This window comes from Acanthochromis polyacanthus, chromosome 7, assembly GCF_021347895.1.
Source record: "Acanthochromis polyacanthus isolate Apoly-LR-REF ecotype Palm Island chromosome 7, KAUST_Apoly_ChrSc, whole genome shotgun sequence".
Taxonomy (NCBI): domain Eukaryota; kingdom Metazoa; phylum Chordata; class Actinopteri; family Pomacentridae; genus Acanthochromis; species Acanthochromis polyacanthus.
The window spans coordinates 11,067,410-11,094,826 of NC_067119.1; the positions used below are offsets into that span (position 1 = coordinate 11,067,410).

Here is a 27,417-nt window from a genome sequence, read left to right on the forward strand (position 1 = left end):
ATCAGGGACAGAAAGGGATTTATGTGTGACTTTAAAAAAAAAAAAAACTTAATTCAACTCAAAAAGTCTTAAAATACACATGAATCTGAAATTAGGTTCATATTATGGCGTTATAGGACACTATTCATGACAGGAGTTCCAGCTAAATGCTTGAATTGCTTTTGTGTGTGTGTTTTATGAGTCAAAACAGCAGAAATTTAATAGCAGGAAAATGAAGTTCACTGTTATTTCCACTTAAATGGATTAATCAGTACAGGAGTATTAAAAGACAAAGGAATCGGCCATCGGTTTTTGGTTATGGGTCTTTATTGGCCTCCATGAACCACGTTTAAACAATGACAATAGCAAAAAGAAAAACAAATTAAACAAAAATACCTTCAGGGTTCACATCCACTAGCACCTCATCTGCCCTGTAGTATGTTCAGCTGCTGCCTGTGTTCCTCCTGCTGTAACCACACAACAGCTGAACACTGTTTGTAGGATGTATCTGTTTTTCTTTTGCACAGTCAGACATAGCCACTGTAGAAGTCCTTTAATATTTTTATTTTGTTTTTTGTACTGCTTGCTTGCTGATCTACTGCTTCATCCCAGAGGACAAATTGATTGAATGTTTATTTCACTTGCATGTTATTTCAGGACAGGATGTGAGAGAGGACATCTACAGCGGCTGGAAACTTCTTAGACAAAATAAAGCAGCGCCATTAATGCAGAGCCTCTGTGGTCACAGAGTCCAACAAGTACTTATAACAAGTCTAAGTGACAACATATACGATAAAATAACTGAATCCTGCAGCTCAAAGTCACCCACCTGTCTCAAAACGTTCCTCGTTAGACTTATATAATAATCATATAAAACTGTTTTGCATTATTAGACTAAAAGGAAATGGAATCTTCCTGTCCTGCATTATGTGGAATATTGATAAAGTCAGTGTTGTTAGTATGAACTGAACACACTGTGAGCCCAGTCACCTTCCTCCTTACCGCAACGCCTTGCTTGTCCTGACGCTGCATAAATATCACCTTGACCAAAAAAAAAAAAAAAAAAAGAAGAAGCTAATATAAATTGGTTAGGGTTTAGTCGGAGATGGATTGCCAGGAGATACAAAGCATTCAGTTTCCTTTTTATCAACAAAACAGCCCCTGATGTGTAAAATAATAAGTAACATAAAAAGTAAGCGAGGTTTTGATTCTGGAGCTACAAAACTTCTCGGTTCAACGCTGCTGGTGGATACAAATTTGCATGAATTAACACATAAAACTGTCGTTTCTAACTGCAACCTTTTGACTCCAACGCTTCTGAAAAGAACAAAGAAGGCAAACCTTTGTGTTTTTAAAATAATTCCTCCTGGGATTAAGCAGTAGTCAAGTAAGCATGCAGTAAAAATTGTGATCCTTCACTGTCGTTTGTGGTTACATACAGCAGATTCCTTCCTCTGGTATTAATAAAAGCTGAAATACCCCTGAAATAATCTTTCAAAAAGAGTCTTGGATTTTTTTTGCCATTTTATTTCATTTTTAAGTTGACAATCATACCGTTTTAAAGTTTAAAAAGAAAGCAGGAAGAATGGGTGTCCAAGGCTGTAAAGTATGATTAAACTCACAGCACGTAAAGAGTCAAAAAAGGGTTTTCATCTGAGAGAATTGCTACACTTACACCTCTTGAACTCGGACCCATTTAGCTGATCCTTCTGATCACAGCAGTCTTGTAACTACATCAGAGTAGGCTAGATACAGTAGTGTGTCCAGAACATACAGTATAGCTGTCATCATTAGTCAAAATATCTATTGCTTTGGTGGAGGCCATTCAGCCAGTTTTCGTTTTCCCCCCATTTGGCGTCAGCTCAGGTCTCTTCTCTGCGTCTATTCTAAGCTCATTTTTCTTTCTGTTCTCAGCTCTTTTCTGTTTCAGACCCAATAATTTGGGTTGTGATTTCACTGTGCATCTTTATTATTATATTATGTATTCTTCTTCAACAAATGATTGAAAATAGAGAAGCTGAGTATCTGTAATAAATCCAGATTCCGCCTTTGTTTTCCCTTCGGACGAGCCCACCGACAAACATCCCAACATTTGGTTTGGTTTTCTTTCGGAAATGGACCTCTCAACAGACTCACCATCCTCAAGCAATTTTGAAAGTAATGCATGATGGATTTCCTCCATTTTTACATCTCATTATGGAGGTAAACTGACTCCTACCCTGTACAAAGACAAGAACTCATTCAATACTCGAAACAAAGACAGGAAACATCTTTAGAAAAAAATCCCAATAAGATCACTTTCACATTGTGGTGGTAGATAGTATTGTGTACCATATTTGCACTGTAAAATGTACAAAATATCACCATGTTGTTGGCTAGTGACCTGCAATCTTATTCACAAGCACTTTGAAGCATGTTTATTTATTTACAACATACAGTGTACTCTGAAACAGTAACACATTTATAAATAAATATTGCAATCTTAACAATCTTACAGTTCTCCTTTTTTATTGTCAGTTCTTCATGACTCGTCACCTGAGCTTATAACGAAGGTGAGGCAACCTCTGCCTGTCCTGTCTCCTTCTGTTCACTTATTCTTTATGTGCTATCATTCACCAGCAGGTCTATTATTTTTCGGTCTTTGTCCTTGGCCTTTCTTCCCTTCCTCACCCTCTCAAAATGTCAATTTAAATAAATAGATATCTAGGAGAGAAAAAAAACTGAATCATATATTCTTAAAATCTTAATAAATCTCTGAAATAAAAAGCTACAATTAATATCTTCCCAAATTAGGAAAAAATAAACAACAAGGCAAAACATAATGAAAATCTATTTATCAAAAAGGACAAACGAAAGGAAAAAAATATATATTTATAACAACGCTCAGCAAGATGTTTCATATCTATTTGTTAGATATTCATTCCATTTTCATTTATGTTGTATTGTCATTCAGTGTATCCTGTTAGCTCCATGTACAACACTGTAGGTACTGCTGTCTGTCTTGCTGCCTACATGGTACATTTTGTTTTAAATGATCTTCATTATTAAGTCTTCATTCGGGCTTTGCAAAAGCCCAAGCAGCCTCCTCTTTGTGTGAGACACCTCAGTCCCCCTTTAGTTTACAGACAGTATTTCACAGTAGTTCACTGTGGATTTTAGTTCACAAAGGTTCTACTGCTGTCCAATCACAGACAAGGGGAGGGGCCAGGGGACGACGGGATTGGTTCTGAATACAGGGAGAACGCCGTCATCGGCTGCAGGGTTTCAGGAAACATAAATTAAGCCTCAAATATGGCTAATGTCCTTTCCTGTTTGTAATTGTGCAAGATTAAATGCCTCTGTCTTGGATCCAAGGGAGAAACAGTCTTTTGCATGACATATCATTATCCAACTCTCAACACGCTCTGCTGTTTGAGGAAAGAGCGCCTGAATACGGAGCCGAAACGGCACTTCCCACTACTGACTGCAAAATGCCTGGATTTCTAGTCGAGTACTTGGAATATATATATTTTTTACATTTCACATTTTACTGATGAGCAATGCCAAAAGGAAAATGGGCCACATGATTGAACAAGAACAGACAGTATCTCTGCTGTGAACCTGTTCTTCAGAAAATTCAGTGATTCTTTATGCAACCATTCAGCAGACTTGGCAGATAAATGATATAAATTAAAAACTAGATCAATAATTAATCAACAGCTACAGCCAATGTTGGCAATATACCATAAGAGTAAAAAAGACTTCTGAAGTCAGGACATGATGTAAGTTCTCGCCAACCTCATTTAAATGTATAGTGGCTTCATAATGTTTGTCCAATAACATACCCTGAATTTACTGTATAATTATGTATACAATGGTTTACTGGTTTTCTGAAAGTAAATAACCAATAGTGACTTAGTATTGATTTTACACTAATATTTTCACAATAAATAATACAAAACAAACTCAGAATGTTCATTATTTGCTACCATTAATTTTAGTGTGAGCTAGTGATGACTTTATGCTTTCCACATCCTAAGAGGACCTAAATGGAAGCATCCCCAAAACTGTCTGTTCAATACTCCTCTAAACTCTTCACCACACTTCATGTTCCCTTCACTGGTCTCACATTCCTCCCATTCTCCCTCCATTAATCCATTGCAAAGGCATTACAGGTGAATTGTACTCATTGTCCATCCTCCCTCCTGCACTCATCCTCTGCCCCTACATTTCTCAGTCTCTTTCCCATCAGTCACAGATTGTCTTGTAGCCTCTCCATGTACGTTCTGATTTCTGACTGACCCAGGTCCATATCCTGACACACCCACTTGATGTCATCCTCGCTCCCATTGGTCACCAGGACTGATGAGTTGGTGTAAGGGCCTCCGCCACATGAATTATCATTGGGCAGAACAGTGGCAAAGGATGTGAATTTGACTCGTTTGCGTTTGGCGGCTGCGACTGCGGCTGCAGCCGTGGCTCGGGGGGAATTATTCAGATGCTCCGTTTGGCCAGTGACGTCTTTGCTGCCAGTAGTGATTGCTGAAAGGCACTGATGCGGTTCTGGGACAGATCTGGGCAAGGTTTGTCCGTGGCTTACGCCCCGGTGTCCAATTGTGCCACCGCTCCCACTGATGGTGCCCATTCCCGAGCCCACGCCCATCACCAAGGTGTTACCGGCCCCGTTCAGCAGGTACTTGTTCTCCTCGTATCCTCCTTCGTTCCGGTCGATGATGGTGGTGCATTCATCTGGCAGCCCGCCCTGGCACTGGTCAGAGTGGTCGGCCAAGAGGTCGGCCTCGTTACCGAGCCACACCCAGTCGTGGGCGTGGTTCATGTTGCCTCCCGCCTCCAGCACGGGCACCTGCTTGTGACGATATCTGCAGACAAAAGATGATAATCAATCAGCGATGGAGGTGAAGATTTTTAACAAACGCAGGATTAGGCTGCAGTGATTTCAAACTGACAAAATGGGCTGTTTTTCTTTAAGCTGAAAGGTGTGGGGCACAGCTGTAAAGAGATACATCGGATGAAATTTGATCATTTTACTTGATCAAAATATTGTAAAGAAATTCAAATTAAACTTAAATAACATGGAGTTCAACAAATACTTGGACCAAAAACATGAGACTGAACATGCAAATTTGAATAAAGTAAAGAGATTACTATAAAAAATAAAACAAAAATCACAGGAAACAACAAGCGATAGACTGGTTTAGCCAATAAACAATCAAACTGCCTATTATCATTAGATATTTGGTGTACAGATCCATTCTCACTTGCAAATCCATGAAGTACAAGCCTTAATATTTACTCCCACATTTGCCTTTTATTGTTGAGTTTATATGCTAAGCTGAAATTAAAATTCTCAGAGTTTTACCTGAAAGCAAAGCTGACACAGTTGATGAGGAAGACCATTATTGCCAGGCAGAACACTCCCAAAAGAGCATACATCCCAATCTCCAAGTCTGATAGGCCTCTGGTGGTCTGGGCCAGCTCACTGTTTCCAGTCCCTGGAACCTCCACCTGTGCTGGGTAGCTGCTGTAGTCGCCTGCTTGGTTGGGACCACTGCCTCGACTGCTGCTGCTTCCACCACTGGCAGCTTTGCCACCTGACGCACGGCTGGTTACTGTGCTCTTGGTTGTTGTGCTAACCTGGAGAACGAAAAGGAGAATATGCACTTGGTTAATTCAAAAGTGGGTTTTTGTACATTATTCACCCAAATACTACATTACTTTTTCCATCCCCAATCAGTTTTTGGTACTAATATGCCGGCTTGTCACCGCAACATGAAGCCCTGCATGTCTATGTAAGCAGCACAACCAATATGGAGAACTCAAGAATAGCCCTGTGACAAAATTATAATTTCATAAATGGCAAAGAAAAAAATCAAAAAAGAAAACCTGGAATCGACATATGGAACAACTCTGTTGTCAAGTGTCCAAAGCTGTAAAAAATACTGGAAAAAGAATGGTGGCTCTACATACCATACATACACACATTTTAACTTTTTGTCCAGACTTGTGTCTTTTCTGCAATGCCTGCGGTTGATCCCAGCTTAGTCAAATGAGTCCTGAGTTTTTGTCCTGTGACTGTTGGTCAAAGCTGAATCACTTAGGGATCTAAACAGATTTTGTTTTAGCACTGATTGAAATGTCATTAAGACAATTCTAGGTTTTTATTGAACTGTTAGTGTTTATGTCATTCAGTCACTGATCTACCAGAGAAAACAGTGATCCTATCCAGTGATGAAACTGTCAATTAAGACTACGGTTTAGCACAAATGTCCTTTAATTCCTTCCTTCTCTGATCCATTATTGTTTCCTCCCACCTTCCTCATAGCTCCTTCCTCTCGGTCCACTGCTGCACTGTTAGACTTCCACTCTCCATCCTTTGTCCGTTGTTCACTGCTGCTGTTGTCCATCCCTCCATCATCCAGTCCACCTCTTCCCATCACTCCTCTCTCCTCGCTCTTTGCTCCAAACTTAACAATAACATTTCCAATTCCAGATGCCAGCACACTCTTCCTCTTGGACTTCTGGCAAGTTTCAGAAATGACCATTTCAACGCGAACCAGAGCTCCCTGCCCGTCACCTTCCGCTACCAAAATTGGCCAGTGCTGTTCCTAATTGACAGAGACAATGTGAAGATGAACTTGGGGTTAAGTTATGCTTTGTGCAGAATTACCTGAAAATATTCATTTGTTAGACTGAGACAGTAACTGTTCTACCTTTGTGCTGTTTTAACTTTACACCATAGATCAGATAAAACAAGCAACTCCTACCTGATTGGTAACTGAAATGACACTTTCATCCAGTGAGACAGCTGAGAGGAGGAAGTCCTTGGGATCATAGATATCAAGCGGTGTCACTGAACCATCACTGTACTGGATCCATGCACTGATCACAGCTTCCTGAATGAGAGAAATAAGGAGGACAATCACAAGCCAAGCTTTACCCGCTACCTTCACAAGCCTTCCAGGGTCTGCTGCTGAGGAACCTCCCTACATCATGATGCTGCCACCACCATGCTTCACAGTAGGGATGGTGTGTTTGTCATGATGTGCATTGTCTCGTGTCCGCCTAACATAACGTCTAGTTTGGAGACCAAAAAGCAACATTTTCATCAGACTTCAGAGTCTCTCACATGCCCCCTGATGCACTGTAGTGCAATTGTCATATTAGCTTTTATCACCCTGGGCTTTCTCTTTAACACTCTCCCATAAAGCTCACTAGTTTTTCTTGCACACTTGAGACACATCGACTACTTTCAGATGATCTCCTTTCACAAATTTTGTGACTTCTAGAACCAACTGGCCACACTTGTACTGAATGAGGTGAGTCATATCATATATTTTACAGTGTACAGGTGATGGAGCACCACTGACCAGCCCCACTCTGCTGTCACTGCTGCTCGGAACATTCACTGTTACGTTAGCTACAAAGAAATAAAAAAATGTAATCTTTCTAGATTTGTTTCTTGATCTAAAAGAATATCGACATCACTGATAGGTGTTTAAACCTGCAAAGGGAAGAAAGCATGCAGCATTATTGATTTGCCATCCACATTTGTTTCACTAATTTGTATATAAACCAGCAGTAATCAACAATGTTACATGACGAAATATGAAAAATTTCCATTTGAAATAGAATTAAAAGATGAATCTTTTGCCGACTTGTGTTCACGTTTTCTACACGGATTCAGGTGTTTCCGTTGCCCCGGGGTGGCCCAGAATAATTGATACAGGTTCACGTTTTTGTCGCTCAATACAATAGGATGAAGAAAAGGATATTTATATTCATTCGGTGAAAGGACCTGATAGATTTCAAGAACCCAGGCCTTCTGCATCAATGGGCCTATAGCTCTTTTTGCGAAACCTGCTTTTCTGAGAATATGCGAAGTAAAGATATTCATTGGTGGTGGCCTTGGTGGCTTGACAGTGTGGTCTTCAATATAATGGAAACAAATAGCATGCTGTGACTCTTGGAGGAAGACACAAAGGGAGACATTTACACTCCCATGTATCCACCTACACGTGCACAAAAACAGTAAACATGTCAACATCGATGGCGAACACTGAAACACTTCGTTTCCAGAATAGACGCACATTTCATCTGTTTTTTTTTTTCTACAGTCTTCATCTCTTACATTACAACAGTATTTTACCAACAATCTTCTACCAACAGCTTTTCCAAAAATAGAAAACAGAATTCAGCAGAGGGTTCATTTTTCTCCGCTTGTCTTTAAGTGATCCTCGCGCACTAATTTCCCTTAATAAGAACCTTTTGTTTACTTTAATCAAAACACTGAAAAGATTGTGCAGGTATAACACAACAAAAATCTCTTTACAAAACTAATTAAGATCCAACGAGAGGAACGCTGCTTTATCTCTTTCCCTCCTTTTATGCTCACATTAAATTGTCATTTTCTCTGCCTCCTCCGCTCCCTTGTTTCCCTGCCTTTCCCCTACAGTCTTGCGTTTTTATATCTTTTCATCCTAATTTCTTCTCCTCCTTACTTTCCACCCCACCACGGTTGCAACATCTCTCCACAGGTAATGCTGAACGACTGAATGAAAACACAAGATCAGAACTGTATTTTCGGTGCGATGAGCTGCTTCTCGTTCCAATTAGCCCTCGGATATAAATTATGATGTGAGCTATTGTTTGATTAAAAAAAAGGGGGGGAAATAGAAGGAGGGAGAGGGGGATTGTGGGGAGAGAAGAATGCGGGAAAATAGCTTGAGATAGTGTGACAAAATAACCCATGGCAATGTGATTAGAGTCCAAAATAGCTTGTAACATGGTGCCCTACGATAGGTATGTGGGTGGAGGTGACTGTTCGGTTCATGGGAGAGTGGTGAGGAAAAGAGAAGAAGAAAATGCATTTAAAAATGGTAATACAATTTTAAGCTTCATTTTTGTGGACACATACATAGCTTGACAAACGTTTTGCTGTGACTTTTTAATGGATTATATTTTAGGTCTGGAGTTTCACAAAAGAAAAACAACTGTAGGCCTTCTGGCGAGTTGTAAATGTAGCTATAAAGTGTTAAAACTTGCACTTACTCCTAATTAGAGCCTGATTATGAGAGTCAGCAACGAGATGTTTAGGCTTTATGATTGCAACCTTTGGGGTGTTACTGTAAAGATGGGACCAGCTTGAATCTTTGCGTTTTTATTGTATGTAATACAAACCTAAAGGCAGTGCGGTGAGTACGCTTGTTTATCATATTGGCAAACTACATTTTTAAAGCTGACAACACTGTGAGGATGTGATATCTTGCAGAGATTTTGATATTGTCATCCTTAAGTGTGAGCAATTGTATTACTAATAATATAGTGTCATAAATTGTGCATTTTATTGTATTAAATTCAGTAAAAAAGACTTGGTTTAAGGTCAGGGCAAGGGTCAGGATGAGGCAAGTGCCAGTTAAAAGTTAGGGAAAGTCCACAGGAATGTGACTTAATGACTGCATGTAATATTCTTGCGTGTGTGTGTTTGCAAAGTATCTTGTACCTGTTTTGGTGTGTGCAGCAGGTCTGTCGCTGTAGTTGTCAGCTGTATTGCCTGGGAATTTCCAGGACTCGCCATCATGCTGAGGGACAAAGATGCAACCAGCTGGACTCCCAGGTCTGTGATGGTGACCTGGACACACAAGAACGTGTTTGTCATTCATAGAAACAGCCACTGAAGAAGGTTTGACCTGTTTTTCCCTTCTTTAAGTGGCAAGAAAAGACAAGGAAGGGATGCTTGGTTACAAGATGATGAAGATGTCCTCCAATGAAAATCTGTTTTTTACCTTGTTAACATGCCCATATGGGTTTTTTTTAAAGATGCTTTAAGACATATCATGGTTGAAATGAGGCGTTAACGGCATCGCTGAGTATTCCCACCTTAAAACTGCAGTGTACCAATGACCATCTCAAAAACATGGACTCAAATTTCCAATACGCAACAAATCTAAGGAACCAATCCTGTCAACTTGCAGGGAGGATTTCTGTATCATTCTTCTTCTTAAGAAACAGTTTCAAGCCGAAACTCGTGTCTTAATTACTCCAATATTACAGTTTGCCATTGTAGAGTAGTTTTACAGCATTTGGGCAGAGTTGTAAGTGAGCTGGTGCGTTTGAGCTGCAGCCAGAAGGGAGGGGTGAATTGAGATAGATTAGAATTCATAGATCCGCTCATCGTATTTAAGAAGGGGATTATTGTCATGGAAAAAGGAAATCTAAATATGTGTTTTCAGGGGTTAAGCCAATGGTCAGGGAAAGTAAACGTTTAAATTAGGCTTGATTGAGCACCTTTGTGGTATAATGAGGATTTGATGAGCTCTATAGGTAGATAGATACTTTATTAATCTATGAGACAGTTAGACAGCTGAAAGAGTAACACAGTACATTAGCGAAATAAAAGTGAGCTCATTTAATGACATACAATATCTAGAACGGAAATTTAACATGCAAAGTACAAGTCAACCTTAAATGACTCAAAGCAGATGAACGAATAAAGACAACCAAGTCCTATTATGCTTTGCTGCATCATGGCACGGCCCAACGCTGTGCTGCTCAGTATACAATATTTATGAATAATTTGGGTTCATTGCGCACTGGAGCTACTCTAATAAACCCGAGTTCACTTGCTCTGTGAGCCACTTTGGATGTTGTTTCCTTTCAGATGCTATGAAGCTCAACAACCTTTTCCTTGTATAACCAGTGAACTGCAAGATGAAGACACACAGTCCTAATACATACTAATAGAGGGCATCTACAAAACGTAAACATAAAAAAAGCAATATATTATAATACCTTGTCATCCAACACGGTCACAGTCTTCTCTGCCAGAATAGAGTCAGACAGCGGAGACAGAACCTGCAAAGAAAAATCAAACAGCACATGATTAGTTGTAATAGTTGTTTACCTGCTTGCCAATCAAAGTTAAAAAAAAATAAATAAAAAAAATTCCACTACTGACAAGTTGGTCGTTTGATAGATTGAAAGACAGCTTGTGTTTCATAATGTTTCAGAATAACAGGGAAAAACAAGGTGTTTTGGATTGTCTTGGCACAGATTTATTATAGGTAAGGCTAAAAGACAAAAAAAAAAGCAATGTGTTAACAGTTTACAGTCACTGTAATTTAATAAAAACAAAACAATTGTTTTACATATCTTCCTTGTTTTGTTTAATTTTAGATAAAATTATTAAAAAATCACAGAAAAAAAGTATTAATTCACACAGTAACCATACAAAACAGGACAAAACTGTTTAATATCCACATCAAATTTAAGTAATTTCATTTGTTCTTTCATGTAAAATTACTAGGACAGGGAACGTTATTATTTGACGTCAACTATTGGTAGAGATACACCGACATAAAATTCCATTTATAATTGCCCAAGGATCAGTTGTAAGAACCCTGTCTCCTAGAAATTCTGCTCACATACAATTTTTTTGAGGGATCCGATATCAGTTTTAGAGATTGATATTTGTGCAGCTTTTCAGAAGAAATGCTTTCACTTTCTCTGACTCTTCAAGAATTTCATGAGAGCGACTGAATGTCTTCAGAGGCACCGGATCTTAGCCAGAAAGATGAATATATAAAAATCAGAGTCGGGCATGTGAACGTGTCGACATCAAAACTATAAAAGAACACATATGGAAGTATGTTGTAAAGAAAAAAAGTGTTAATCTTCAGTATTAATCTATAATGTACAAAAGTAGTTTAGTAATTTTACATGGAAGGAAAAATTAAATTACGGAAATTTGATGTGGACAGTTTTGTCCTATGTTTTTATCGTTACTGTGTGAAGTAATATTTTTATCTGTGATTTTTACAAATTTTATCTAAAATTAAACAAAACAGGGAAGATCTGTAAAATTATTAGAATTTTTAAAGAAATTACATCTACTATATGTGTGTGTATATATATATATATATATATATATATATATATATATATATATATATATAGTTGACGTAGTTCCCCCATTAACGAGGCACATAGCGCATCCTAAAAATTACACATTTTTCTAACTGTATTGAAATCAGTCAAAAAAACAACATTTTACAGATGTTTGCAATTATTTGTAGGAAAATTGAATGTATTAAGAAATTTAAAAAATGGTAAATAACTTTTAAAATTTCACAGTTTTGTTAAATCACAAAAAATAAATTGTAATATCTCACAGATTTAGAGTGTTAGTTAAAATAAAAATAAAAATCTAAAACAAAACAGGCCAAAATTTGACAGAACATCCACAGCTTTTTACTGCATTTAAATCAGAAACCTTTACAGACATTTACCATTATTTGAAAGTAAAACAATTTCTAATTATAGATCATGTTTAGTAAAAAAGCATTCATTTACACGTCCAACCCTGCATTTTTTTTTTTTTACAAATAGTAACTCTTTTACAGTGCGCCACCTTAAAAGTACACAGTTTCACTCGATTTAAATCAGCTAAAAATCCAAAACTTTACAGATATTTGCTGCTGTTTTTACTGTATACATAGTTTTTTTTTTTCTGGCATCCTTGCTGAAAGATTTTTATCATTTCTTTTCTTTTGACAAAATCTCTTCGACAGTGCAGTTAACGCCACAGAGCTCAGGGTTACACCAATGGCAGTAAGTTAGGAAGTCAACGCACACAGGCCGATCAAGTGACTCATGTACTGACTCTACACGTAATGTTGTCTATCTTTTCTGTCTTTAGCAAACACACGCCGGCAAACACAGACCTGTGAAGGCCGATGCTGCTGGTATGGCCTGTTTAAAGATAACGCAGCCTCAGAACCACTGCTGCTGTCGTTTTACATCACACAGAGGAACACAACTCTAAGTAATGAAAACATCTCTGCAGACGTATACGCACAGCATTCCCTTCTGCCTTCCAGCTGTGCTCCACTGTGTCACCGTTCAACTGAGGCAACAAGGCCAAAACTAAAGAAGACTAAAGCGAGAGGAGGGGGAAAAAAAAGAGCCAATGAAAAGAGGAGCGAGTGAGTGTAAGTGAGACGGTGAGCTAGCAGGAGAGAAGTGAAATGGAGTAGGTGTCAGGGAGAGAGAGACAATGACAAATAGAGGAGGACAGAAAAGTGAGAGGGCGCCGAAAGAAGGAGCATAAAAGAGATTTGGGTGCACATGGAGGGAGGGAGCGAGCAGCAGACAGACAGTGATAGAGATTAGGAGCCCCGTGCTGTAGTGTACGACTCCGCTAGGCGACAGGAGGACAGGCAGATCTGATTGGTGTACAAAGAAAATCTCTCAGCGAACGTGTCGGGGCGTCAAACTCAATCCCACCCCCAGCGAGGTAACAAAAATGCGATGATTGACGGCTCTGGGATTGCTCTTCAAGACCGACGGAGAATAAGAGGGCGAGAAACAGAGACTAGGGGGTGGAAGGAGAAAGAGGGAGACGGGGGAAGAGGCGAGGCTCGGGGAGATGGAGCTGGGGGGGGCAAAATTGAAATGTCAAACTATCAAATGACGGCTGTCGGCTCTGGCATCTCGATGGGAATGCTGGGTAAATTCTCTCGGCTGGCTCCCAAACGGTGCACAGCTGTCTGTAAGCGTACGTGTGTGTGTGTGTGTGTGTGTGTGTGTGTGTGTGTGTGTGTGTGTGTGTGTGTGTGTGTGTGTGTGTGTGTGTGTGTGTGTGTGCGCAGCTGCTAAACGGATGCAAACACACACTCAGCTGTTCCCCAAAATCCCCATGATATCCCTCTGCTTCTGCACTCCAGCTACTTCTCACAATCATGAAAATGCATTCACTTTGAATGAAATCTGAGTTCAAATCAGAAATATCTGTTGTTTGTAGAGCGTTTCTGTGCACGAGGAGATCTAGCGTAAGTCGACTGTTGCAAATTTGGCGAGTTTTCTCACACTTGTAGCATTAAGACAGTGAGCCACTGGACTGACCTCCACTGTCACATTGAGTTACACCGGCCAGGCTCATTGGAATTCGCCGAGTGCACAACGGTGTTCTTTGCGTGGACGCGTATAATTGCTGAACATCACACTGAGATGTCAGGGCCGAACCCAACAATTAATTGTGGTTCGTTGTGTAACAAGCTAGCAGGGGAGGATTATCGTCGTAGGTGAGGAAGGGACAGAGGACAGTGTTTACATCACTCGAGTGCTTATGGCTGCGATGTGAAGTGACAAATTACACCGCGCTTGACATTATCATATTTTTTTCTGTTGTTGTTGTCTAAAAAGCTGTAAATGTGTCACTTGCTGAGTGTGCTTTCTGAATGTACAACACAATTACAGTAGGAAGTATTATGTAAACGTTCATGCCCAAATCAAATTTGACACCACAGGAGGATATTTCAGGTCATTTTTTTTTTAAAATTTCATATTTTATACTTTTTTCCCAAAATAAAGAGATAAATACAAACTACTTTAGTTCACAAAATGGGTTCTTTAAAGGTTGGGATGACAATATCATCCGAAGTTGAAATAATTTAAATGACAGCAGACTGGGCCACTGTGAGTGATAAGAGAGGAACAAATAGTAAAAACCTGTATAGTTGTGATCCCCAGGTCCCGTCCAATTAAGATGCGTCCGTCTATTAGTCTGGCAATGCGAGGCTCTTCCACCTGTGGAGCACAAAAATCGGCAGTCAGTCACCATTACTGCTGTTTATTCTGGATTACTGCTTTAAAAACTGCTAAATGTTTGGTAATAATTTGGTAATATGTCGCCAAACTTAGTCTCAAATCCAGCTGAAATGATTGATACCAATGTGGTGTTTGTGGGTAAGTATGGAAATACAATTCAGAGATAACTAACCCAGACTAGCTTATTCTAGCTTAGCATAAACATTGAATACAGAAAAAAAAAAAAAGACCCGGCATCATCACCAGTACTTCTAAAGTTGGTCAATTAACTCTTCAAATTGTTTATATTGAACTTGTAATACATAAATCTGCCTACCAGAAATGTGAAAACAACTATTTGGTTTTAAAATGCAATAACATAGTAAAATCACGTTAACTTTAAACGTTTAAGTTAAAATACAATAAGATGAAGTATAAATATTACCCACATCAAAAATCTTTTTAAATTAAATAGCAATTTGTTCTTTTGCCATGTTTTACCATTGCATTACACTTATTTTTACTGTATTTAAATGCACAAAAATAGTGTCATTTTGCAGACATTTTCTGTTATTTGAAAAAAGAAAAAAGTACATGAAGGAATGAAAAACAGTAAAAAAAATCATTTAAATATTTTACAGATTTATTTTTAAATTAGAATAATGACTCTACATAACATCCACACTAATCTGTATTTTCCAGAGAGTAATTTGTTTATCAAAAAATTTCACTTTTTTTTTACTATGCTTAAATCAGCAAATATATCATTATGTTACAGATATTTGAGATTATTTAAAAGAACAATTATGAACAATTGTACCTAATGTCCACATTCAAAAATCTGTATTTTTTATAGGTAGCTTTTTTTAAAAAATAATATGTGACTGCAAAATTAAGCTTCTTATCTGTATTTAAATCAGTAAAATAATCTTATTTCAGAGATTGTCACTTTCACAATTTTTGAATATTACAGAATTTCACAGCTTTTGAATCAATTTTCTGTTTGGTATGCTTGCTGCCAGATTTTTATATGTTATTATTTTTTTAAACATTTTTTTTTTTTTACAGTGTACCTTTAGCTGATCCAAGACCAGATGAGTGATGTCAGCTTGCCAGTCAGCGCCCAGCATGTAGACCATCTCTCCTCCTGGGTCGGACGGTTCTGCCACAAAATGGGTGAGGACTCGCACCAAAGCATACTGGTACTGAAAGGCCAAGAGGAAAGTCGCATTTAGACTCTAATACTAAACCGCACAATCAGCTGTCACTTTCCTGTGTTTACCTGTGAATAAACAGAACATTACAAGAATACTCTACAATATTTTAAAGCAGCTCATGGTACACATCACATGCAGTACTTCACATTTCATCTTCAGCATGCAGAAGGACAGCTTTGGCAGTTTTTCCGGGATGCCGACATTGGAGGGGGAAAAAGAAAGGATTATGGAACTCGCTTTAGAAGTGTGATATGAAAACCAATCAAACAATACCTGTAGGGTGCAGCCTTTGCCCTTCCTGTCATCATCCTCATCATCCTCACTGTCCCTGGTAGGTCTGGGAGGCAAGAAAGCATGAATGACACAGAAAGAATGAAGAGAAGGTGAGATTATCTGGTAATTAAATGCCCTTTTTATACTCTACACTCACCTCCAGCTAATCTACGGCATAGTCTCTGCTCCAGGTTACACTCAGAGTCACAGAGAAGACATTTAATCTGTGCGTAACACTTATAAACCACTTAACTAATACAGTGTACATTTTAAAAAAGGCCTGTGTGAAGAAATCATTTGAAATATAACGAGTTTATCGAAGCTATTGGAACTTCTCTAAACTGGAAACATGTACAAAAAAGTTGACATGTGTGCTTAAAATGTGTTTGTGTCCTTGTCAGATTTTAAAAAAAGATCATTCAGCAGCAGAGCTCAGCTGAAATTCTACAGTAATCAATCCAAAAAGAAAGACAGAAAATGAATGTAAGGATGCTTTGAATGCAGCGGGAAAACAGAAAACCTTTCGCTCCCTAGTTGAGGATTTTCTTTTTCAGGTGCACACAAACAAACACACATTCTTTCTTCTGCGCCCCCCTCTGGGTAATATCTACCGCAGGCAGGCCCACACAGGATCATACATCCAGGCAAGAACATAGGCGCACACAGCGCCGCCTCTGTGCCTCCTAACGGTACCTGTGAAACCCAGGTAATATTACAGGAATTCTCTTTCCATTTCCCAGCGCCCTCAGTCGCGCACGTGTCTGTGCGAGAGTCTGCTGTGAGTAGCGCTTGTGTTTCACTCTGCGAGATAGTAGTTGGGGGGAGATGAAGGTGTCTGCGTGTGTGTTTGTGTGTCTGTTTTTGTGCACACGGCTTGGTGGCTATCTGAGCAGAAATTGGCAAAATTGAAAAATAGGCCCAGCAGAACAGAATGAAAGATGCGGGGAATAGAAGCAGCGCACACGCACAAATGACCACACACTCGCACTCGAATGCACACATATATACAAATACGTAGTCACACACGGTGGCATACAGACAGGAAAAACATACAGGAGCTGTGACCTGATGACCTGAGAGTTGCGAGTGCATATTTTAGCTAATTGTCAGCTGCTGTTATTAAAGCCTCAAAAACACTTCCCCGTGACTCAGAATTTCAGTTCAAGAGTCCAAGTAGGAGGTGGCACATCTAAATGAGGCAACTTCCTGCTTCCACCCCTCCGCAATCTGACTCTCATGGCTGAAGCTGCACCAGCATCCCCACATAGAACATAAGTTTCATTCAGCTGAACGATCAGATCAAAAATGACAGTTTACTGAGCATAAAAGGCACTTGAACGCTGAAAGGGAAGAAGAATTTATACGATAAATTAGAAAAAAGCTGGAAACCAAAGGCTGTACTTCGGTCAAGGCTCCATTGTCCTCTTGATCATATAAATTCAGACACAGATTTGTACCAAATGTGCATCATAGGACATGAATGCTGCATGCCAGACTTTTTATCATTCGGCTACAGCTCGACAGCACAGAGAGGAGTAGGATTATGAAATGCTTTAATAAGGAGTTTATTACACTATTTTTTTATACTGCAGAATATTCATCTGCCATTTTTTCCCCCATTCTCACTGCAGGATATGTAGGTAAATACAATCTCACTTGTCATGTCTTGATGCTCTTCCTTTCTTTCACACACAAAAAGCTGCACAAAACAGACACACACACACCTCAACCTCCCTAAACCTAAACTAAGACTCAGTATTTTTTAACTAACGCACCCATTTAGATTGTGCCCCCTTCGAGAGGACACACATGAATTCATTAAGTCATAATTCTAAAGACACAATAGTTACCATGAGCCACTACAGCGGCACGCTCTTAACTTCCATTTACGCACATAAAGCTTCAGATCTGTTACAAAATGAAATCACATGCAGCAGTGACTCACACTGATAAACTCCTGTAGTTGAAGAAACACTGTGTGCACTGACTGCAAGAAGATCTGGCTGCTCCGTCGTTTCTGCTCGAACCCATATTTTAGCAAAATGCAACAAATGATGGAGTGTAGCGTCTTTGTGTTTGAATGTATCAGCGTGAAGACAACTTATCTGACGCATTCAGTTTTATTGTTGCCGCTGGGATATAATCATTTTGAATACAACAACGCTAAATAAAGCCCAGCAATTTCCCCTTTCTGCCACCAGCAATTGATTAAAAAGGCTGGACTCCTCTGGTCCGCAAGGAATCTATTTATTTCGCACGTTGTACAAAAATCTATTGCATGTATCGAGGATATGGGATGTTCTGTTGTAGTCTACAGATGCTCAATTAAACTGGAATCTGTAGATATTGAAGGCTGGGTTACTGACACTTAGGCTCTTTGTTGTGTTCCTCAGTTTAAATTGGTGCCAAAAGTAACATTCATATTAATGCCGGGACGCAAGGTTTTCCCAGGAGAACGTGGTTTTGCAAGGATTTGATCAGTGCCATTCACCTATTCACCTGCTAGAGCTTTACATGTTGAGTCCGATTAATTGATTTTGTATGAAGATATAAGTCATGTGATGACTAACAGGAAATTTCTGCAAGGAAATACAAAAAAATTGACACGCAATTCAGAAATTACTCTGAATAGTTGATCCCTTTAAGATCTCTGTCAACCTTAAATACAATGCTTCTGCATTTTATGGCTAAACATTAAAAAAAGGATCCCAGCTGTCTTGTTATATTTTACAACACCCAAATGGCAAAAAATAGCTAAAAATGGTCAACTGTAGACTGCCAGCCAAAAATAAATACTTCAGCTGAACTAAACAAACAGGGATCAAGGGACAACAATTGCACAAACATTGCACACATTTAGCATAGAGTTGCAAAGTAGGAGGAGCTATTTTGGGAACCCCTGCTTCCTGAGTCACTATAGACAATTAGAATCTTGGATCAGCTTTCCTGGTTAAATCATTAACATTAAGAATTTGGAATATGTGGTTCTCCGATTCATGGCATTCATGTCAGTGTGCATTTTTGCAAGAATCATTTAGACACCAAAGTTCCACTTCAGTTCTAAGTTACTGAAAGATTATAACTTTTGAGAACAGTAAATAAAAAAAGAGACATTTAAAGAAATCAATACAGTTTAAAATTGTGGTTCAACTGTGGGTGAATTCTAGCCTAGCCGCGCTAGACAACCCACAGCAACGAATTTAATTCTCTGCCAAGGTGGGTCTAGTTACCCTCCATAAGCCTCGAGGTTGGATGCTCCTAAAACTGGCCGGACGAATCACCATGAAGTGTAGAGTCAGAAGGCAGGCGTAACTAAGTGACGACAGAGGCGCGACGATTCTGACAGAAACAACCGGCGCACAATAAACGGTTATCTTTCGACTTGACTTTGGCCACAGCCCTTAAAGATTTGAAGCTAAAATTCAACTTGAAAGATTAGCAAAGGACGGCACTGAAGTGTTTCATTGAGAAGAAAGACGTATTTGGACTTATGCCGACGGGATATGGCAAATCCTTAATATGCCAGTTGGCTCCACTGGTTGGGAAGCTAATGGGACTTAGCCACAATTCAGCACTCTAGGAACTACGTCAGCCTATTCGTTGCGCTGATTGGTTGTATACCTACCCAATTTCTGCAGTGATTTGAAAGACAACCTTTTAGCACGCCTCCCTCCCTGTCAAGCTTCCCTAGACCCTTGTGTCTTAAGAGCTGGGTCTAGTGCGGCTAGACTAGGTGAATTCCACAGCCATGGATTCAGTGTGTTCCCAGCTGTGATCACAAATGTGCTAATACTCCAACTCTTCTGCACAGCAGCGGCAGCCGAGGTTCATGGGTACTGCAGTGTTTAGGCTCATCCACTGTGCAAACATTACAGACAAAGCCTAATATCTCAGGGACAGAGATGAAAAAACATTGAAACTGGTGCCTATAAATATAATAGTTGCATTATCTGGGGGGGGAAAGCACTCAGTAACACTGAAGAGAAAAACTAAAAACAAGATTGGAAAATGGCGGGAAACTTTAGCAGAACCAGGAATTTCTCACATTGTTATCTTAAGTGTCTTTCTTTTCAAAATAAAAGCACTGACGTGAGGACAAGCATAGGGCAGCCAAGTGGAATGACTGTTTTTGCAGCATGAAGCAGACTCAAGCTTACATCCCTTACTGTATGCTTCCCTCCTCATGCTCTCAAGGTCAGGCAATTTTTCAATTACCTCTTGTTAGTTATGATCGGCACCCTCCAGCCTTTGACCTGGCTCAGCTCAGTGTCTGAGACGTCGATCTGCAGAGGCAGCTTTGGCACCCAGACGGTGAGCTGCAGCTGAGCAGACAGATGCAGGTAGGTGAAGTTTACTGCCAGAGACTGTCGGCCTCGCATCTCTTTCCCGTTCACCAAAACCTGGTCACAGTTTGGGGAAACCTGAAAAAAAAAAGAGGAGAAAATGAGTTTGGGACAGCATGAAAGCAAAGTTTTAACATTTTTAACTGAAATCCAAAAGACATAATTCAGCGCCTTCTACAGAAACAGATGCAGCCTCTGTTGTGCGTTGCTCGAACACAGCCTCGAGCCAGTTTTCAGAACATTCTCGCCATTCTTGCAGCTGATATTTGTCACTGATTGCTCACATTTTTTTTGTTCCTCTCATGAAGCACTTTGGAACACTGTTTTGCAATGTGCCCTACAAAGAAAGGTTAATAATATGCTTCTTCCCTCCACATTAGTGGCATTTTGCGAGCATCCAGGGATCTCTCGTCACCTCCACCAATCGGAAGCTAAATGTACAACATTTAAAAAACAAGTAATTCACATTGCTTTTAAGACATTAGTATAATTACTTTCAAAGCATAAGACCACTTGCAAGAATAATGGCAACTTTTGCATCAGAAAATCCATGTAATCAACCTGACGGAAGTCACTGAATGACTTAAAAAGCAGTGTTACGTGTCTGTTTGCATAAATATGTAAATCAGGGTATCTAGTTTTAGAACAGTGTTATTTAAATTAATACTGAAGTGCAAAAAATGCATGTAGACACTGGATTATTATGGTTGTATTTCAGAAAGTGGACAGCACCCTTACAGACAATCTGACAGGCAGAACAATGGAAAAGGCTGGATTTCATTCAGTTTCATTTAAACCCCTCTCACTGGTCTGACTGTATGACGGATTGCATTGACATTTTTTGGACAAATCATCCCACATGTTCTACCAACAACGTCTTCATACAAGAACAGAACTGATCATAACCCAATGCGGGCTTAATGTCACGGTTTGCTGAATTGCTGTGGTAGCTGCATTTGCAATCATTTGTACTGAATTCTGGATATTTTTTAAATCATCTTGCACCTGTATCTGAACAGTACTGGGGATAACTCACAATGGAATCAACCAGTTAACAGGGAACAGTAATGCTCAAAAATGTGTCTAAAGTCAGGAAACACCATAAAATCATTTCTAACTTTACATTTAAAGCTTTTAAATCTTCTCGTATCAGGTTTATATTGCTCATTTATACATGTCTTAGAAAAAGGTAATACTTTGTCGAGAAAATTAGAATCATCTTCTGTTTCCAGTGTAAATATTAATCTATGTCAATTCGTGCAAACCTGTGTTGAATATACATTTACTGTCAACTGCGATTCTCTCTCTCATTATATTATTTCTTTTTCCTCCCCCTCTTCTTTCTGATTCTTTTTATATTTCTACAGCCACTTATTCACTCCTGGCAAGTATATGACTTTTCCTCCCCCTCTGTCTTTACCCTACACTTATCCTACCTCCTCCTACACCTTCTTTCATCTCTTCATTTCACACATGTTCTGTACGTTCTTGCTTCACTCTCCACCTTGCATTTAACATTCAGCTCCTTTTGTGTGACTTTGTCTTTCAGTTCCCTCTTACGTTTGTGTTTTTCCACTTCAGTGTGCGTTCTTTTGAAAAACGGACAATTTCCATGTACCAAGTTTACTTCTTTGCTCCACTCAACTCCATTTAACAATCCAACCCTGTCTCCTTGACATTATGTTCTGCTATTGGATATGAGATCAGCACTTGACAGTTCGCATCTAGCAAGTGGACTTTTTAAACAAATTTAACTCTCGAGTTGGATCAGAGTTTTAACACTCGCTGTTATCAGTATGTGGACGCTACAAAGGAAACTATTGACTGCGTGTCTGCAGAAGGAGCTAAGCATGTCAGTCACAAAAGCATCTAAGTAGAACTTTAAGAACTTTTTAGAACTTTAGAAAAATCGAAAATTCAAAAAAGCCAGCAATGGTTCACTGTGTCTCTATCGTAGGAACTTATGCAATGCTTGTCATAAAACTCCGTAACTATAATTACAACCAATTTCATGATAATGAAATACAATTTCCATGTTGTATCTGGAACCAAATGCTTTCTAATTGGAAAAAAATGAACACAGAAGAAAGACAATATTGTTTCTTGTTAAAATTTGATATTTTTTCTCGTTATAATAAACATGTATTTGGTTGTTGGCTTTATTCATGGCTGCAGTAATACGTTTCTTAAAATATCTGACTCACATTCATCGAGTCAAAAATATGATTCCAATGTGATGCTTTTGTCACTTGATCTGTGTTTTTGCTGGTTCAGACTGAGCACACAAATGGGTGGCAACTCAACGAGCCCCAAGCTGAAAAATGAAGCCATCACAAAGTGCCAAAGACTGCAGTTTCCTAAAACAGCCACTTAAGGCTGACTCCAAAAGTGAGTCCATCCCCATAGACTTGCATGTTAAAATGCTAAGTTTATAGCAAAAATTAACATGTTTCCTAGCCTGCTAAAACATGGTTTTGGTCTCTGTAGCTAATTTACTCATTCATGACAACTGTATAGGAAATAAATGTTTAAGTCACTGATTTAAATTGTATGCACTCTCTCTTATTCATTCATTTCAGGACAGCTATGGGGGAATTTGTTGATCTTTATGTACACTGGTAGCAATTCTGTCCACCAGAAAATGCATTATTGATGCATTTTTTATCATTCTTTGTCCCATTTCCTGTGTTCTACAAAACATCCAACATGCAGCTGCTATTTAAGGAGTTAATACTGGAAACATAGAGATTTACTGTTGTTTCTGTAGAACATCCTCATACACACACTGTGTCATGTACGTACTCATTTAGACACAAAAAGCAGCTAGAACAGACACACCCTCATTTCCCAGATCAGCATTAGACATTAGTGCTTTACTTTATTGTGGTAATGGATGATTATTACCCTTAACCGTTCTGTTTTTTTCAACGTGGTCGACACTTAGCAACAATTTCCAGGACATCTGTGTGTTGACTTCGGCTTGTGCATCAGGTTCTGGTTGATTATCGTCAAGCTCATATCAGATCCTAGCCTAGCCGCGCTAGACAACCCACGGCAACGAATTTAATTCTCTGCCAGGGTGGGTCTAGTTACCCTCCATAAGGCTCGAGGCTGGATTCTCCTAAAACTGGCCGGACCAATCACCATGAAGTGTAGAGTCAGAAGGCGAGTGTAACTAAGTGACGACAGAGGCGCGACGATTCTGACAGAAACAACCGGCGCACAATAAACAGTTATCTTTCGACTCGGCTTTGGCCACAGCCCTTAAAGATTTGAAGCTAAAATTCAACTTGAAAGATAAACAAAGGACGGCACTGAAGTGTTTTATTGAGAAGAAAGACGTATTTGGACTTATGCCGACGGGATATGGCAAATCTTTAATATATCAGTTGGCTCCGCGGCTCCGCTGGTTGGGAAGCTAATGGGACTTAGCCACAATCCACCGGTGCTCTAGGAACCACGTCAGCCTATTCGTTGCGTTGATTGGTTGTTTACCTACCCAATTGCTGCAGAGTGATTTGAAAGACAACCTTTTAGCCCGCCTCCCTCCCTGTCCAGCTTCCCTAGACCCTTGCGCCGTCAGAAACATGGGTGTAGCGTGGCTAGGCTAGTCAGATCCAGCTCAGAACACTGATTCCCTTTTTCCAGAACAACACAAACAAGCACACACAGGACCTATACACAGTTTGTGAGGTGTGACATTTTTTTTCTAGTATCCTAACTAACACTTTGATCTGAAAAGAGGTTAACATTCTGTACATCAGAACTAAAGCATTTCTTCTCTATCTGCTCTCACCTTTTAATTTCTTTCAATTTAACTTTCTCCTCTGTGCTTCCGCTCCCCGTAACATAAAAGGAAAGGTGCCCAACCCGTCTCCTCTCTGCTTCCTCTTTTCAATTTCTCTTTTTCTTCTCTTCTCTTCAACTTTCTTTATATCTCCCCCAACATCCACCATTTTCCTCTCTTGACCTGTTCTTTTCCTTTTGTCTCCCTCGAACCCTCCCCCCTCATCACACAGTCTTCCTCTTCATCTTCCTCTCTCTCTGAAACCTGATTTACCGCTTGTTAACATCAAAGGGATGTTAGACGGTTGGCGCCTCAAACTATTTCTCCAAATCATTTTTATTTTCCAGGTGTAAATCAGTGTGAAAACTGCACGGTTACTGTGGCAGAGTTTGGTTTCCAATGAAGGTATAAGACAGCAGAAGTCAGGGAGCATCACAATGGTTCTGCTTGAACTACTGCTGGTGCCATTGTTCAAGTCTGTCTTTTCAGGTTTGCTGAATTACCTCTGTACAAAGTCTGAATACCCCAAAGGAACTTTTCAGAAAAATTAATCAATTGGGAAAGTTTGAAGAAACAGCTCTTGAACTTTAAAGTTGAGAAACGGACAAGTTATGAATTTACTAATGTAGAAAATGTACTTGAAGTTCTACAGCAGAAAGGACAAAGGATAATTACAGTGCTGTGAAAAACTATTGGTCCCCTTAGAGATATCTTCTATATTTTTTTGTATCAAACTGAAATGTTTGAGATCATCCAACTAATTTTGATACAAGATAAAGACAACCCAAGAAAACACAAAATGCAGTTTTGCATTTTAAATGATTGTATTTTCTGAAGGAAAAATGCTGTCCAGCCCACGCTGCCCGCTGTGAAGCTACCAGTCTACCAAATGACCAAATTCATTTGGCAGTTAGGTTCAGTCTCCCCAGCCACATTCACATGCGATTACTGCCTGGCTAAACATCACGAAATAGAACCTGTCTGGCATTGTGAAGTAGCTAAAGACCCCAAAAAGCAGCACAAGATGCCACATTCAAGAACAGATGTGAAACAAAGTCATAGACTCTCGGTCTGTAAGGGGTCACAGAGCCATTGTTAAGGCTCTCCAGATACCTACAGTGAGACACATTATCCACAAATGCTGAAACATGGAACAGTGGTGAACCTTTCAGGAGTGACCAGCCTACCAGCATTTCTCCAAATGCACAGGAGGTCAAAGAAGAACAACAGCAGGAGGACTTTTTTTTGGTGTATGTGTGTGAAAAACACCCCAAAATCCACTATTCCCTGTCTATCAACAGCTTGTGGTTAGAGGATGACAATTGTAGAGAATGTTGTGGCTAAAAAGAAAAGCCAAATGCTGTAAAAATACTAGTAGGTCACTTATCAGTGTACAAACATATTGTGAATGTTAATATTAATGTTCCATTGTATTTACTTGCTGTGAAGATTATTGTTTTTTGAGTTCGAAACAATTTTCAAATGAGTTTGCCATCAAAACCTAAATATGTAAATGGTGATTACAGCTTGTTTCTGCTGCCCCCCAGTGGTCTAAATATATTTTTAAAACTTGCATCAGAGAAACGCTGCATTACATAAGACACCTGATTCAGCTGAGCAGTGAGCACACGCTTCTTCTCTCACACAAAGTTTTGCCTTTTGTGTAGCAACATCGCTTGCATCTTTCTTCTCTTGCACTTCTATTCTTTTTTTTTATTTACCTTTGTTGTCGCTGTCATTTTAGATTCTCATTTTCACCCTCCTCCCCTCATCATTTTGGTTCCAATTAAATTCTCTTTTAATTTCTCGGAGATTCTCTTTGCTGTGTTCTTATTGTGCGTCTGAACATGTGTGTGTCCACGTAGCTCAGAAGTGTTCAGCTCAGAGCCAAAATAGACTCAAGAGCGCTGCCAGAGACGTGATGTGGAGATGGTGACATGCACACAAAGAATTAATGCATGAAAACTAGCAGACACACAAAGAACACAAACATACACACAGTTGGGGACACAGCAGTGCAAGTGACAGCATCAGAAAGTTTGCTGAATGACGCAATCTGCTCTTTCTGACTCGGAATCTGCTACAATAATGAGTCTGACTTTACCCTTCTAATTTCAACATAGGGAACGTTCCACATGTTGGAACAAACACAACAAAGATGTTATATCATTTCAGTTTTTGTTATTTACTGACCTAAATTTGAATTGTTAAATTATATATTCACTATAAATTCACGGCGGTGAACGTGGTCTGTATGGAGGCTGTGACACAAGCACACAAAAGCATGCAAGAGACGCACAACAAAGCTAACCACAGTCACAAAACAGGCAAAAAACTGACACAGACGCACATACTTAGAACAAGTACTTTAGTGTTTTTGCAAGTAAACAGCTGAGTTGGAGGTTTGAGGACACTGAGGAATGGATTTAATCTCTGTGCTTCTGAGAAAGAAGCACATTGAGAGCGGGACAAACAGGAACATGAATGAGAGGGAGAGCAAAGTCAGAAAAAAATAAATAAAAATGAAGAGACAGAGAGAGAGAGAGAAGTAAAAGAAGAGCGGAGAAAGAGCAGCGAGGGGGGAAAAGTAGAAAGTAAAAGTGTAGATCTCAGCATTTCGGACTTGTTGAAAACACAGACCAGAAAAACTGTCTTCACCTTCATCAAACTGCACAAACAACACCACACCAATCGCACAAACCTCCAAAGACAAATGCTGCAAACTTTTGTAACTACTCAGCAGCAGCTCAAGCACAAAGAGAGAGAGTTCAACCGTTAAAAGTATGTTTTGGCAGAAAGAAGTGGCTGATTTCATTCATATTTTTATGACTTTAATAACACACACATACGTATAGTCACAAAATGAAGCTGTACAAGGTAAAGCACAAACGTTCTGTATTCTGTGTTGCGAGAAAGCAATTCTGTGCTAGTATTTTTGCAGTGAAAGTGTGTGATTGCCTCCAGATAAAACGAGATGGTGAATGTTTTTACCACAGCCTTGGTAACTTATCAAAATCCATACATTTTCGTAACATCACAATAGCTGAAAAATGTCTTTGACTACAAGTACGGACTTATAATGATGTGCCTACAGTTAAAATAGGACATTATGCATGCAAGAACCTCTGACCCACAGACCTCAGGCTTGTTTCAGAGAAAATGACATGTTTTATTCCTGGCTTTTGTGTAGAGGTTAATTGATGGTCATGTCTTGATACAATGTGTATGAACACGC

At 39.4% G+C, this 27,417-nt stretch overlaps 1 protein-coding gene across 1 annotated transcript in view; it reads right to left on the minus strand.

Moving 5' to 3' along the window:
* Positions 1–284: 284 nt before the first annotated feature.
* Positions 285–27,417, minus strand: part of si:dkey-215k6.1 (transmembrane protein 132C) — a 297,116-nt gene continuing 269,983 nt past the window's right edge. The window contains exons 7-16 of the mRNA XM_022191477.2: positions 20,268–20,473; positions 16,053–16,116; positions 15,636–15,767; positions 14,485–14,562; positions 10,768–10,830; positions 9,479–9,607; positions 6,744–6,872; positions 6,291–6,584; positions 5,339–5,613; positions 285–4,838 (exon numbers count right to left, since the gene is read on the minus strand). Of these exons, the coding sequence (XP_022047169.1) occupies positions 4,211–4,838; positions 5,339–5,613; positions 6,291–6,584; positions 6,744–6,872; positions 9,479–9,607; positions 10,768–10,830; positions 14,485–14,562; positions 15,636–15,767; positions 16,053–16,116; positions 20,268–20,473 (1,998 nt within the window). The 3' untranslated portion in view covers positions 285–4,210. The remainder of the gene's footprint in view (positions 4,839–5,338; positions 5,614–6,290; positions 6,585–6,743; positions 6,873–9,478; positions 9,608–10,767; positions 10,831–14,484; positions 14,563–15,635; positions 15,768–16,052; positions 16,117–20,267; positions 20,474–27,417) is intronic.